This window comes from Bison bison, unplaced genomic scaffold (genome assembly GCF_000754665.1).
Source record: "Bison bison bison isolate TAMUID 2011002044 unplaced genomic scaffold, Bison_UMD1.0 scf7180017864456, whole genome shotgun sequence".
In the NCBI taxonomy this organism is placed as follows: domain Eukaryota; kingdom Metazoa; phylum Chordata; class Mammalia; order Artiodactyla; family Bovidae; genus Bison; species Bison bison.
This window is the reverse complement of record NW_011495018.1, coordinates 28,314,652-28,329,707: the sequence shown is the minus strand read 5'-3', so window position 1 is coordinate 28,329,707 and position 15,056 is coordinate 28,314,652. Positions and strand designations below refer to the sequence as shown.

Genomic DNA, 15,056 nt, shown 5'->3' with positions numbered 1-15,056 from the left:
GAATCCTCAATTTTTTCCAAGTGAGAACTTGAAATGCCACAGGTCTCCACATGGATTTACACACATTCTCTCACTTCCCAAATTTTTTCTTCTGTTGACAAAATTCCTCTCTTTCCCTTAAACCTTAGGCTTTAGTTGTGAAACTTAATTTTATCCAATGGCAAGTATGGATGGTAGTGAGGAGACTGATTTCACTTTCAGACAAATCCAAAGCAGCAGAAAATTAATCTTGTTCAATGACATTTGGAAAATATACACTATGTTTCAAATCAAAATCAAAACTTTAAGAGATGAATCTAACAGCATAAAAGACTCTGTCTCAGATATCATCTTTCTCTAATACATACAGCCCCAAAGGAGATGCATTTTTGAGCTCTAAAAGCACAGAAAATTTCCTCACTAGATGTTATGCATCCTTAGCACAGGGACTGTATCTTATACCTTATTCATAAGCACTTGGTTAGCAGTAAATGCTCAGTATATGCTTGTCACTGAGAAATCCTACGTCTAACCTAAAATTTTAATTAGACCTATCTCTATCAAACCCTCACTAAGACCTCTTATTCCTTTATGATCCAGAGAAAACTGAAGAAAAAAATAACAACAACAAAAAAAGAGAAGATTCTTTCAGGCAATTTACACTATATTGATCATGGCTTTGCCTTAAAGCATGAAATAGAGGCTCCATTCAAAACATTCCTGTGTCTTTTAAATAGGTTGTCAAGAGGAAGATGTCCTTATGGGGGAAAATAAATTGGAAATCAAGAGGATCCTATTAAAATAAATCAAAAGCAATGCAATTCTAAGCTTAGTGGATATAGATCTTTCATGTGCTCAGCTTCAACCAGTTGATTAACAGGAATAGTGGGAACCAAAGTGCCTGGATGTGAAAAGCACATGTTTACAAACATCTCCTTCTGAGGATTTATAATTAGGTTACAGCTAATCAATGTCCAACCCAAATCTAATAAACTCACTTTCTCTATTTCAGAATCAATACTTTCTAATAAGCAAAAGGGAATAGGAGAGGAAGGAAAAACAATTTCAACCGAAAGTACCAAATTTCCTAAGAAATTAAATTCTTTTCATCACTCTCCTTTCATCTGGAGCAGGGGGAAATTCAACGAAGGGCCTCAACTCATTATTCTCTGTCATCATCACAGGCACCTGGAATTTACCACCCAAGCTGTCTGAAGTGTGACTGGAAACTGACAACATAAAAGTCTGCTCCTTCTGCCAGCACCTCTACCCAATGAGCACAACAAAGAAGGGTATCTAGAATGCAAACTAGAAGAAGTGTAGAACTCTTAAAAAAAGTCTTTCTGGGGCCTCAGAAAACGAAGCCTGTGCTCTCAAATTTGAAAGTAAAATATCTGACTGGTAGAACAGTAAATTGCAGTACATCAGTAATGTAAGTGTAATCTGTTTATATCCTCCCAGTGTCTCTTTCCTCTTTCACAATCTTCCCCTATTGTAGAGAGAACCAGTAGCAGCTGAGCAGCAGCCAGACATAACGGAACAAACAACCAGCAGAACTGAGACTAGAACACAGCTCTCCCAACCAACTAGATGACACTGAGTAAATCATTGTGCTTCTCAGTTTCCTTACAAGTAAAACTAGAGGACTGGACTAGACATATTATCTAATGATTCTCTCAGCATCCCTGAAATACCACAAGCACAAAAGGAACACCTAAATACTGTAAAGCTCTAACTGAGGCACTAAGGAGTTACAAAAGGGAAACTCCGAACTGGATCCTCTAGGAGCTCAAATCTATTAGCAGAGACAGGCACAGAACAACCCATGAAGTGTTAAGTCGCTCAGTCCCATCCCACTCTTTGTGACCCATGGACTGTGGCCCACCAGGCTTCTCTGCCCATGAAATTTTCAGACATGAATACCAGAGTGGGTTGCCATGCTCTTCTCCAGGGGATCTTCCTGACCCAGCACCCAACCCAAGTCTCACACTGCAGGCAGATTCTTTACCATCTGAGCCACCAGAACCCAAAGCACAAGGTAAACTGTGAGAAATAAATAGAGTTAAAGTACAAAGCAAATGCTGTGGACTACAAGGAACAGAAAGAAGCATTCTATGACTACACTATGATCTCTGTTGGTCTGGGCTTTTAAATCCTTCTAGTGAAGAAGCAAATACAGCAAAGCCACAGCAATCCTTTTCTGTGAGAAATGTCATCTTAGGCGTGAACACAGTTTCTGAGAAACAAGATATAGTAGACAAAGTAATAAAAAATAATCAGGCAACTTTTCAATGCTAATTTCACCTACCACCAAACTTAGGAATGGCTTCAAATCCCCCAAACTCAATGGTAAATCAATGAAGTCTTTCATTCCTAAACCTCAGGAACTGCTGGTCCCATGACCTGCATACAACTTCTCTCTGAAAGACCCAAGTCATACAATAAGAACTATATCTTAAAGCAATCCAGCTACAGACTTCTTAAATGCATGTCACTTCACACCCCTACAGTATAAAACAATTAAATATCAAGATTTTAAAACCTAAAGTCAAATACTTCCAGTGTTTCACAGGCAAGGAATGTTAGTTACACTTAACAAGTTACTCATTTATTTTATTGTTTTCTTAAGCACAATATATGCCAACTCCAGTATCAGAAAATTAACTTAATAGAAATTCACTCTGATTTCCAAAGTGATCAGTTAATCTATTAAAGTCTTGGTATTGTATCTATATGAGACGATGAAGGTGAGGTAATCATTTCACAATATACATAAATCAAACCATCATGTTGTACACCTTAAACTTACACAGTGATGTATGTCAATTATTTCTCAATAAAACTGGGAAAAATATCTAAAAAAGTCTTTGGTCTTGGTCCCGACTATTATACACTCATTCTATAAGTTTCCTTTCTCTTCCTGGCTTCAATTTGCCAATATGCGTTGGACTGCAAGAAGGCTGAGAGCCAAAGAATTGATGCCTTCGAGTTGTGGTGCTGGAGAAGACTCTTAGAAAGTATTTTGGACTACAAGGAGATCAAACCAGTCAATCTTAAAGTTAATCAACCTTGAATATTCATTGGAAGGACTAATGCTGAAGCTGAAACTCTACTATTTTGGCTACCTGATGCAAAGAGCCAACTCACTGGAAAAGACCCTGATGCTGGGAAAGACTGAAGGAAGGAGGAGAAGAAGGTGGCAGAGGAGATGATTAGATAGCATCACTGATTCGTGTGTGCCCGCATGCTCAGTCACTTCAGTTGTGTCCGACTCTGCGCAACCCTCTGGACTACAGCATACCAGGCTCCTCTATCCATGGAATTCTCCAGGCAAGAATACTGGAGTGGGTTGCCATGCCCTTCTCTAGGGGATCTTCTAGACTTAGGGATAGAACCTGCACTTCTTACGTCTACCTGCATTGGCAGGCGGGTTCTTTACCACTAGCACCATCTGGGAAGCCCAGCATCACTGACTCAATGGACATGAATTTGAGCAAACTCTGGGAGACAGTGAAAGACAGGGAAGACTGGCATGCTACAGTCCATGTGGTCGCAAAGAGTTGGACATGACTTAGTGACTGAACAACAAACAACAGCAAAAGCCATGGCAAGAAGCCATGGCAAGAATGTACAGAAAAGGGAACCCCTGTGCACTGCTGGTGGGGATGTAAATTGGTACAGCCACTACAGAAAATAGTATGGATGTTCCTCAAGTACTAAAAATAAAACTACCATATGACCCTGCACTCCCACTTCCATATATATCTGAAGAAAATAAAGTCACTATCTTGAAGAGATCCACTCTCATGTTCACTGCAGCATTATTCACAATTAAAAAAAAAAAAAAAAACATGAAAATAACCTAAGTGTCCATCACTGGACAAATGGAAAAAGAAAAGGTGGTATATACATACAGTGGAATATTATTCAGCCATAAAAAAGAAGGCAATCTTGCCATTTGCAACCACACAGATGAATCTTGAGGGCAGTATGCTAAATAAAATGTCAGATAAAGACAAATATTGTTTGTTGCATGTGGAATCTAAAAAAGCAAAACAAACAGAAATTGAGTAGATTAGATGGTGGTTGCACAAGGGATGGGGAATGGGGCAAATGAAGATATGCTGGTCAAAGGGTACAAACTTCTAGTTATAAGACAAATAAGTTCTGGGAATCTAACATAAAACCTGGTGACTATAGTTAACAATACTGTATTATATATCTAAAAGTTGCTACATTAAATCTTAAATGTTCTCACCACCAAAAAGAAAAAAAAGTGACCATGTGGGGTAATGGATGTGTTAACTAACTTTATCATTGGTAATGATTTCACAATCATATTGTATACCTTAAAGTTATACAGTGTTAAACATAAATTGTGTGTGTGTGTGTGTGTGTGTGTGTGTTAGTCACTCAGTCATGTGTGACTCTGTAGGACCCCTTGCACTGTAGTCTGCCAGGCTCCTCTGTCCATGGGATCCTCAAGGCAAGAATATTGGAGTGGGTTGCCATTCCCTTTGCCAAGGGATCTTCCCAACCTGGGAATTGAACACAGGTTTCCTGCCCTGTAAGCAGATTCTTTACCATCTGAGCTGAAAAATCATATCTCAACAAAATAGGAAGAGGGTATGGAATGGCTCTCTATAGGCTTTCAGGGTAATGATCTGGAGTTTTAGGTTCATACTTGTAATGGACTGGTAGCAAGTATCACCCTCACTTCACAGCTTGATGAGGCTCCAAAACACTAGTGTAGGTAGATGCTCAGAAATACATCTCAAAACATTTCAACCAGTGTGGAAGAAAACAAAAAGAAGTAAAAGAAAAGAACAAAGGGAAAGAAGGAAAATTAATAAAAATAAATGTGCCCACCATCCAGGAAGAAAAAAATATGCACAGATCAGGCATACATTCATTCATTCAACAATACTAATACTGATCACCTTTCAGGTGCTAAGCATTAAGGGTACAGCAGTGAACAAGACAAACAAGATCCCTGCTTTCAGAGCTTTCATTCTAGTAGAGGAAGAAGGGCAACAAACAACTTGAGACAATGATAAGTATCTTGAAGACAAATTGTCTAGGGGGACTACAGATAGCAAATTAAAGAAGGACTCTAAGAAAAGTGATAGGAGGACTGAGATCAGACTAAGAGGAAGAAAACAGCCACGTAGAAATCTTGAGAAAAGTGTTCCAGATAGAGGCAACAGCAAATTCAAAGGCCCCAAGACTTGAACACACTTGGCACGTTCAAGAAACAGAAATGCCAGGGAATTCCTTGGCAGTCCAGTGGTTAGTGCTGCATGCTTCCATTGCAGGGGGCCCAGGTTCAATCCCTGGTTGGGGAACTAAGAACCTGATGCCACACATCACGGCCATAAAAGAAAGCAATGCCAGAGTGCCTAGAGTATAAATATTCCTTTTTTGAAAGGTTTTTGTAAAGTTTATTGAGTGTGAGTTTTTTTAAATATATGAAGAGAATTCAAATGTCCATTAGCAGTAGAATGGGAAAATTATAGTATATATATGTGTAATATATACAGTAGAATACTATACAGAAATTTTAAAGAACTATTGAAATAATATTGATAAACTAATAGATACTGAATAAAAAATGTCTGAAAGAAATGAGTACAAACTAAATGATTTCATTTATATGAAACTCAAAAAGGTAAAATTAATCTGTGGGGACAGAGATTAGAATAGTTGTTACCCTGGGCAGGGAGATGAATGGGATGAAGTATAAGGAAGCCTTCAGAGGTACCAGAAATGTGCTCTATCTTGACCTGAGTGGAAGCCATATAAATATGTACATGTGTAAAAGAATTATCAAGTCATACACTTCACATTATGTATACTGTTCCTCGATCCAAAATAATGTATGTGTTCACATATATACACAGATATGTGTATATATATGTGAAAATTTAACACTACCCATGCAGAACATTAGAACAAAGCCTAGTAGGGACTCCAACTTGCACACACAGGACACTGATCTAAAATAACCACTGAAGAGTTGACACTTATTTAGCACTTATTATAGACCAAGCACTGTCCTAAGCACTTTATACACAGTTTTATCCTCACAACCTATGATCCAGGAAACTTGACAATAAGGAAACTAAAGAATGAAGTGGTTAAAAAACAAAAATAAAAAAACTTGCCAGGATAAGTCAAAGTAGAGACTCAAACCCAGAGAGCTTGATGTTTGAGTTCAGCCCTTAACCACTATACTATACTGAGCAGAGATAGAGTATACTGAACAGAAGTAGAGTAACCCACACATAAACAAAGCTGCATCTGCAGAGAAACTGAAGAGGTTCCAGGTGAGTGAGAAGGAAGAGTACATGCTTGCTGACCTTAATGAACAAACTGTAGGGTATCCAGATATCTTGAGTTTCATCACTTGTTTGCCTGTAGGTAGATGTGCCATCCTAAGAAGTAAAAGAGAACTATCTGCCACACGCTGCTGCTGCTGCTAAGTTGCCTCAGTCGTGTCCGACTCTGTGTAACCCCACAGACGGAAGCCCACCAGGCTCCCCCATCCCTGGGATTCTCCAGGCAAGAACACTGGAGTGGGTTGCCATTTCCTTCTCCAATGCATGAAAGCGAAAAGTGAAAGGGAAGTTGCTCAGTCACGTCCGACTCTTAGCGACCCCATGGACTACAGCCTACCAGGCTCCTCCATCCATGGGATTTTCCAGACAAGAGTACTGGAGTGGGGTGCCATTGCTTTCTCTGATCTGCCACATGCATATGTATATAAATACGGATAATGGTGAAGTGAAAAAGAGATAGACAAATCAATGAAATAGTAGAAAACTTAGAAGGAAAAATTGAAGACTCTGAGTGTCTACTCAAGTTGATAGATGTATTCAGTATAATAAATGGGAAAAAAAAAGGCTGAAATACATTGCTATCCACTATAGGATCTAATTGATACTATATTTTAATTGACCTAGGGCTTCCCTGGTGGCTCAGATGGTAAAGAATCTGCCTACAATGCAGGAGACCCAGGTTCGATCCCTGGGGTGGTTTGATCCTGGAGAAAGGAATGGCAACCCATTCCACTATTCTTGCCTGGAGAATCCCATGGACAGAGGAGCCTGGCAGGCTACAGTCCATGGGGTTGCAAGGAGTTGGACACAACTGAGTGACTAACACAACTTAACTGAGCAAAGTCAGTGCTCTGAGGGTAATTCTCCACCAAAACTTGATTATGAATGTAAAGATACTATAAAACAAGACAGAAAGATGAAAACGGTTTAACCCTGCAGAGCTGTGATCACATGTTTCAGAATCTCCTAGCATGCCTCCTGGAACTGTAGACTTCTAAACCCCTCTCCCAACTTGAAACAGACTTTTAAAGATAAGGATTAGAGGTCTACATTCTAATAATGACCCCAGTCAGTGGTTCCGAATTGGGGTAATTCTGGCTCCCAAGGGACATCTGTCGATGCCTGGAAGTATTTTGGGTTGTCATAACTGGGACAGGAGGTACCACTGGCATCTACTGGGTAGAGGCCAGGGATGATGCTAAACACCCTAAAGTGTACCGGACAGTTACCACACAAAGAATTATCTGGGCCAATAAGTCAATAATGCCGAGATTAAAAGACCCTGCCCCAAATAACTCTGATGTTCACTAAAGTTTGAGAAGTACTCATCTAAGCCTTAAAACAAGCCTTCAAAAGAAAGTAGCATCTGAACAGATTTTTGAGAGGATGAATAAAACTTCTGCCATCTCCAGGAAAGGCACTGGAGCAATCCTCACCTATTTCCACCTCATTCTCCCCATATTACTCACCAACACCATCCCCTTTTCTCAGGATCTTAGCCTCTGTTTGCCCATCTGTGAAAGATCACTATGGAACACACTGACTATAGTAGTCCACAGTGCCTCCTGAAGGAGATGAAAATCCTGTCTGCCCAGAAGTTGTGGCTGAGTCAGATAACACCACTCCACTCTGATCATGAGCCATTCACCCAATACACATTAGGTTTACCAAGTCAGAAATAGTCTTCTGACTCTCCTAAAAAATTTCCCTAGTTCCTCTAGATGTGAGGGTTTGTGTTTTTAATTTTCAGGCAAAAGTTATCTGCTCACTATGTCCTTTTGTAAGGCATCCCACCCTCCCAAGGTAAACACTAAAACTATAATGCAAGGTGTTTTTACCTTCAAATCCCAACCCTTAATTTCTCAAACTAGCTCCTGTATCGCCTCTTCCTTTCTGAAGGCCCCAAAGATTTAGCTCACTAATTGGATTCACATATTCATGTTTCACATGACTCCCTGTCATACCTTATCTCAGCAGCATGGGACATGGGTTCCCCTAATTCTACCCCCAGACTGGGTCTGAAACCAGCATGTAACTCCTTTCTGTTTTAATGGATTTTTACTGCTAGTCACTCCAAGTCTTTTACACCCCCAAAATGAAAATAGAGTGAGACCTGCATTATTGAAGCTGCCTCTCTAAATCCCCTTCACGTGGTCTTTTTTTTTTTTTGGCCACACCACATAGCATGTGGGATCTTAGTTCCCCAACCAGGGATCCAACCCTTCCACCCTGAAGTGGGAGCGCAAAGTCTTAACCATTGGATCTCCAGGGAAGTCCCCCTAAATTCTCTTCATAGAGAGCTCCACGACAGGCCACAACCCTTCTGTTCTATCATTTGTTTTATTTTAATTACTGGGGATGGAATTCATCATTCATTCCTCCATATCTTTCAGAGCACAGCCTCCAACTCAAGGTGGTATATGATGATAAATACTACTACTGAGTACTCACTATATACTTGACACTGTTCTAAGTGATTTAAATATACTGTATTAATCCTTACAACAAGCAAATGAAGTAGATACTAATACCATAATTTTAGGGTGAGGATTTTACTTTACCCAAGTAATAAGTAGTAAAGCCACTAAATCTTTCTGGTAGCTCTATGAGAATATCGTGTTAGTGCAAAAAAAAAAAAAAAAAAGTGCTTACTAGTAGAACATTTAAAAATCTAGATTCAGTTAAAATTCTGTGGAAACTCCAAACTGATATTCATATCACATTCATTCCCACTTTACATCTGACAAGCATCACCCCTATTTTCTAGATGCTAGGACAGAACCGGCCTGATTCAGTGATAAGCACACGAGCCACTATGGGGCAGCATCTGTATCTTGTGTGTGTTGCTATGCTCTGTACAGTGTTTACCTCAGAATGGGTGTCTAGCTGACACTTGAAAGTGGAATTAACTCAGGGACTTGCCCAAGACTAAGCAGCAAGTGGCGAAACCACGATTTCCCCAATCTCTACTCTGGGTTATCGGTCGTAGTCATACCTACTAGAAATGAACTAGCTCCACAGAAGAGAATTCAATCTGGTCCCATCAGAATCTACTAAGTCTGCCTACTTTCACAAATTAGTAATAGAGATGAAGAGGTTTAAACAAACATGACTATCTCAGGTTCCCTTTTAAATGATTTTACATAAGAAGGAATGCACTTGTACCTTCAGAAGGAGGAACCAACTTCAAACTGACAGGATTTCAGGAAACTGTGATTGAAAATCACCTTTTTCTGACAGCTCCCAGGATGAGAATTCATTGTACAATCCTCTTCTCAAGAGCAGGAGCTCTTGTAAATTAATATTGTCTATCTCCTGCTCAAGCCCTGAACTTCCTCAAGCAGCACAACGTCACTCACACCTTTTTCATCTCCTTTCCTGTTGAACAATACAAGCCTCATGAATACCACCCAAGCATAAAATGAAAATTATAAGACAGGCTCCCATAATCTTCTTAAAGGAAGGCACAAAAGGTAACAGCAACCTAGCAAAGTAAATTGATTTCCTGTTAGCTCAACAACTAACACTTACCAAGACGTTATAATAACATGAACATGGTCTAAGGGGAAAAGGACACAAAATTAGAAGTATGGTCCCTGCCTTGAGATGCTCACTATTAAGTGAAAGAAGTGCCTATTCAAATAATTCCTTATAAAGAAACAGACATTATTTTCCCAGGAGTTTTTTCATGTATGTCCTTCCTCCAAGCTACCGCCAAAATATCAAGCTCACCAGGCCTCCTTATTTCCAGCTGCCTACTAACATGTCCATGGGTATATTCCACAATCCATTTGATCTCAGCATACCAGACTATCTCCACTATACCTTTTCCAAAGCCACCCAACCCTTTAAAAAATCTGCTCTACTTTTTCTAATCCATATCCTGGTCAATGAAATTCCCATTTACTCAATTTCTCAAATTAGAAAGCTTAGCCCACTGTCTCTCCCTAAAACAGTCACTAGGTCCTATTGCAGCTATCTCAGAAATACTTCTAAAATCCATTCCCCCTCCTCTTCATTCCCACTGCCACACTTGTCTCACTGCCTCATTTCTCCATTACTTTAATCTGCACTTCTGTCACTCCTTAACATTAAAAAGTTTCAATGGCTCCCGGCTCTTTTCAGTCTCGCCTCCAGACAATTTCCCCACCACACGTTCTGTTTCAGACAAATTTCTGACACTTAAACGTCATGCTATTTTCTTTCCTGACTGTTACCATGTCTTTGCTCATGCTGTTGTCTCCAACTGGGATGTCTTTCCTTACTTGCACAAGTTCCTACTCATTTTCCAACACCCAACTCAAATACTTCCTCCCTGCAGATTCCCCTGACTCTCCAGGCAATGGTAATATTTCCTTCACACCAAACAAATTCCTTTAAATGGATATGTAACACGCAGCACTACAACTTTCATGTGAATATGTCTCTCTGATGTTCTTGAGGAAAGATAGACATCTTTTTTTTTTAAAGTAAGAAGTGGATTTATCTTGAGAAACACACTCCACAGACAGTGTGGGCCATCTCCGAAGGCAAGAGGCCTGATACTCATGTATCTAACCCCAGAGCCAGTTACATACGTGCTCCATGAATGTGTGTTGAATAGAGTTCACCCTCATATATCCTGGATCAATTTGGTATTTGGTTAGTTTCCCCAAATTCTATGGATTTCTGAACTTGGCTCTATATAAAAGTCTAACTTTCCTAACACTGCTTTGAGTTTTCATGAGGTTTTATTATTACTATTCAAATGTCTAACGAGTATATATGCCTAAACATCCTATGAAAATACCTTAAAGGCTCCCCTGTTCGCTAAGGAAAGAATGAGAGTACTCGTTCACAATCCTAACAAGAATAATCATCCTTTCTTCTAGACTGATCCTATATCTGGAAAAGCCCTCACACAGGAGGTATTGTACACACAAGACCAACGGAAGGCACACCGAAAACAATTCCAATTAACTTGAGCTAAATTAACAGCAGACACAAACCCTATTTGCCCTCCTTTACAAAGTCAGTGAGAGTACTAGCAAACAAACAGCTCTCACTACACGCAAAACTTTTCCTGGAGAGGAGGAACTGGGGCAGGTCAGATGATCCACATTTACTCGGCCCTGCCCAAGCCTCTACTTCTCCACGTCGAGAGGCAGCACTCCTCAGCCTCCCATAGTTCTCCTTCCCCAAGGAACCAGCTTTTATTTCCTGTTTCTTCCCTACACCTTACTGGGAACAGGTTCGTTTCCCTGGTTCACAACTAGAGAGAAAACATGGTAGCTTTGTGTGAAGGGTGGGCTGGAGCTCGACGGTCAGAAACTGCAAAGGACAGGATGGAGCCCTTCCGGGACACCTGAACACACCGGCACACAGGGCTTCCTCTAGCCCTTCTCCGGGGTCTTACTCCGCGCCCTCACCTCAGGGCCAGGATGGGCTGAACGCCACTCGGGTGGGAACAACCCGGGAGAAAAGCTCTCAAGGTAGCCTGAGGAGTCCGGGTCAGCCTCGTGCCGAGGTCAAAGGTCAGCGCCTCGGCTGCCAAGAGAGCCCACCAGGGACCCGAAGCGGAACTGTAGAGTAGAGGGACCGGCTGCTGGATGAGCGCTCAGCTTCTCGCTCCGCTCCGCCGTTCGGGGCCCACCCTCCCCGCCGCACGCAGCCTCCGCCCGCCTCAGCAGCTGCCCTGCCTCCCTCCCTCTCCCCGCGTCTTCCCCCTGGCGAGCGCAGGCCCCGCCCCCAGGGCCGCCTCAGGGCCAAGGCCTAGTATGGCAGGACCCGCAGAGGTTGGCCAGGTTCGGAAACCTGCCCGGGCCGGCAACGCTTACCGGGCCCCTGGCTCCTCCTCCACCACCCGCGCCGCTCCCGGGTCCGCTCGCTCCCGACGCCACCGACTCCGCCGCTGCTCCGGGCTCACGGACGCGCTCCCGACCTCCCCCGACCCTTCCCCCCCAGCCCGTCGTGTCCCGCTGGGTCCTAAAGCCTGCTGCTGATAGGTTCGCCGGCGCCCGCTGCCTGAGGCTGGCTTGGACCACGATTCCCAGCAAGCATCACAAAGACTACGTTTCCCGAAATGCACCGCGAGAAAGAAATTAGCAAAAGGAACCTGTATCAGGAGTCTACTGGATACAAGTTGAATTACCAGTTTCTTTAAATATGGCAAATTCGGAAATCGGCAAATTTGGGGAGGAAGATGATGTTTCAGTTCAGTTCAGTTCAGTCGCTCAGTCGTGTCCGACTCTTTGCGACCCCATGAATCGCAGCACGCCAAACCTCCCTATCCATCACCAACTCCCAGAGTTCACTCAGACTCACGTCCATCGAGTCAGTGATGCCATCCAGCCATCTCATCCTCTGTCGTCCCCTTCTCCTCCTGCCCCCAATCCCTCCCAGCATCAGAGTCTTTTCCACTGAGTCAACTCTTCCCATGAGGTGGCCAAAGTACTGGAGTTTCAGCTTTAGCATCAGTCCTTCCAAAGAAATCCGAGGGCTGATCTCCTTCAGAATGGACTGGTTGGATCTCCTTGCAGTCCAAGGGACTCTCAAGAGTCTTCTCCAACACCACAGTTCAAAAGCATCAATTCTTTGGCGCTCAGCCTTCTTCACAGTCCAACTCTCAGATCCATACATGACCACAGGAAAAACCATAGCCTTGACTAGACGGACCTTTGTTGGCAAAGTAATGTCTCTGCTTTTGAATATGCCATCTAGGTTGGTCATAACTTTCCTTCCAAGGATGTCTATTAAACATCCAGGCAAAAGTATTTAGTAGACATTTGGATACCTTCTGTTGGAACTCTGCAGAGATATCTTGGCTGTAGATAAATATTTTGGAGCCATTGTCCTAGTGGTAATGGTTCAAGCCACAAGAAGGAAAGACATGGTCTAGGAAGAGGGTTAAAAAAAAAAGTAATAATGGGGGGGGCAGAGAGAAAAGGACCCCAAACAGAACTTAAAACCAGCATTTAAAGGATGGTGGAGAAAGAGGAACCAATGACAAAGTTCTAAAGATAGTACTATCTGAAAAGGAGGGAAATTAGAGTGGGAAAAAATGCTGTGGAAACTACAGGAGAGACTTTCAGTAAGGCAGTTGTCAAATGTTTCAAAGAGAAAAATAAATTAAAATACCTTGGAGACCTCAGGAAAATCTGCTTCTCATGAGTAGTGGTTTGAGAAATGAATGGAAGAAGAGAAAGTAGAGACAACAAATGCTAAATCTGCAAGAAACTTGACTGTGAAGGGAGAGGGAGTAATCGAGGTGACAGTTTCGGGAGATAAGAATGAAAGAGTGGCTTCCAAAACAGGACAAACTGGGGAGTGTTTCTATGCTGAGAGCTGCTGCTGCTGCTAAGTTGCTTCAGTCGTTTCTGACTCTGTGCGACCCACCAGGCTCCTCTATCCACAGGATTCTGTAGGCAAGAATACTGGAGTGGGTTGCCATTTCCTTCTCCATGCTGAGAGCAAGAGGACAAAATGAGGCTGATGGAACAGATATGGATGCAATTCTCAGGGAAGTTGTGTGGAAAAGGAGGGAGGGGAAAGGCTCATGAAAGAGGGACTGGACTTGGAGGACAGAAGAATACTACAGCACCTGAGAAGGCAATCTGGGGTGGAGAGAACTCTTGCATGTCAATTTGTAGGTGCTGAGGAGATTACACACAGAATCAGTACCATTAAAGTATGTTTTAATTTTGTTTTCTAGCAAAATACTACTTTGGATGGCTTGTTGATAAAATGGTTTGGTGCAATGACCCTAGACCCAGATTGTGGTTGAAATCCTACCTCTATCTCTACTGCTTAATAGCTGTGTGATCTTGGTCAATGTACTTTATCTCTCTGTGGTTCATTTCCCTCATCTTTAAAAGGGGGTGGGGGTCACAGTACGTTCTAAGAAAGTACTAGCTATTGTTTTTTCCACTAGATTGTCATTCCATGAAGCTGAGGTTTTCTCTTTTGTTTAGGGTTGTCTCCCCAGGGCCAGGCACTTTGTAGGTGCTCAATAAAAAATTTCATGAATAAATTGGAATGAGAGAGCGTGGCTTGGAGGGAAGGGAAGCGTTGGGAGTTGGATGCTGAAAGGGCTGGAATCTGGATACTTTAGTCAGACTCTGGGCCACTCCCCGGCTTCTTGGGGCCTGAGGCAGCCGGCCTCCGAAAGCGTACCCGTGGTTGGCGAGGTCGGAGGCTCTGAGACCATTGGGTGCTCTCGCGGCTCCTCCCACAGCTGTGCCCCGGTAGCCCCCCCGCCCCTTGATGGGCGGTGTTATGCCGGCAGGGCGTAAATCAGGCGCAGGTCTCAAGCTAGCCGTGAGGGGCGGGGCTGGGCGGGGCTGAGTCTTAGCCCGGCCTTGGCTCGCCTAGTCGACCCGGGACGGAAGTCTCAACCCCATCCTCGACTTCCCGCGGGAACCCGGGACTGAGAGACGGGCTTTACCCTACGGTGCGGCGGGCCTCGGCGTGCTCCGGCGCGGGGGACACTATGAAGCGTGCGGGGACTCTGCGCCTGCTCTCAGATCTGAGCACCTTCAGCGGCGCGGCCCGGCTCCGGGAGTTGCTAGCCGGGGACCCAGCCGTCCGAGTACGCTGCAGCCCAGACAGCCGCCACCTACTGTTGCTGCGACCTCCGGGGTCACCAGCCCCGCAACTGCTGGTCGCGGTGCGTGGACCCGGTGAGGAACTGGAAAGTGCCTGGCCGCCTGGCCAGCCCTCACCGCTAGACGCCTTCCTCCTGCCGTGGCGGGGGCCGTCGGG

General features: G+C 43.2%; 2 protein-coding genes across 7 annotated transcripts in view; one reads left to right on the top strand and one right to left on the bottom strand.

Moving 5' to 3' along the window:
- The window catches only part of LOC105002686 (chromosome unknown open reading frame, human C10orf76), a 180,098-nt gene extending 167,820 nt beyond the window's left edge, over positions 1-12,278 (bottom strand). For 3 of the 6 annotated variants that reach the window (XM_010859467.1, XM_010859465.1, XM_010859470.1), the window contains exon 1: positions 12,134-12,278. The gene's annotated coding sequence lies outside the window, so the exon portion shown is untranslated. The other 3 variants (XM_010859466.1, XM_010859469.1, XM_010859468.1) reach the window with 3 other exon arrangements.
- A 2,362-nt stretch (positions 12,279-14,640) lies between these two features.
- Positions 14,641-15,056, top strand: part of HPS6 (Hermansky-Pudlak syndrome 6) — a 3,302-nt gene continuing 2,886 nt past the window's right edge. Inside the window, exon 1 of the mRNA XM_010859464.1 lies at positions 14,641-15,056. Coding sequence (XP_010857766.1) covers positions 14,785-15,056 — 272 coding nt within the window. The 5' untranslated portion in view covers positions 14,641-14,784.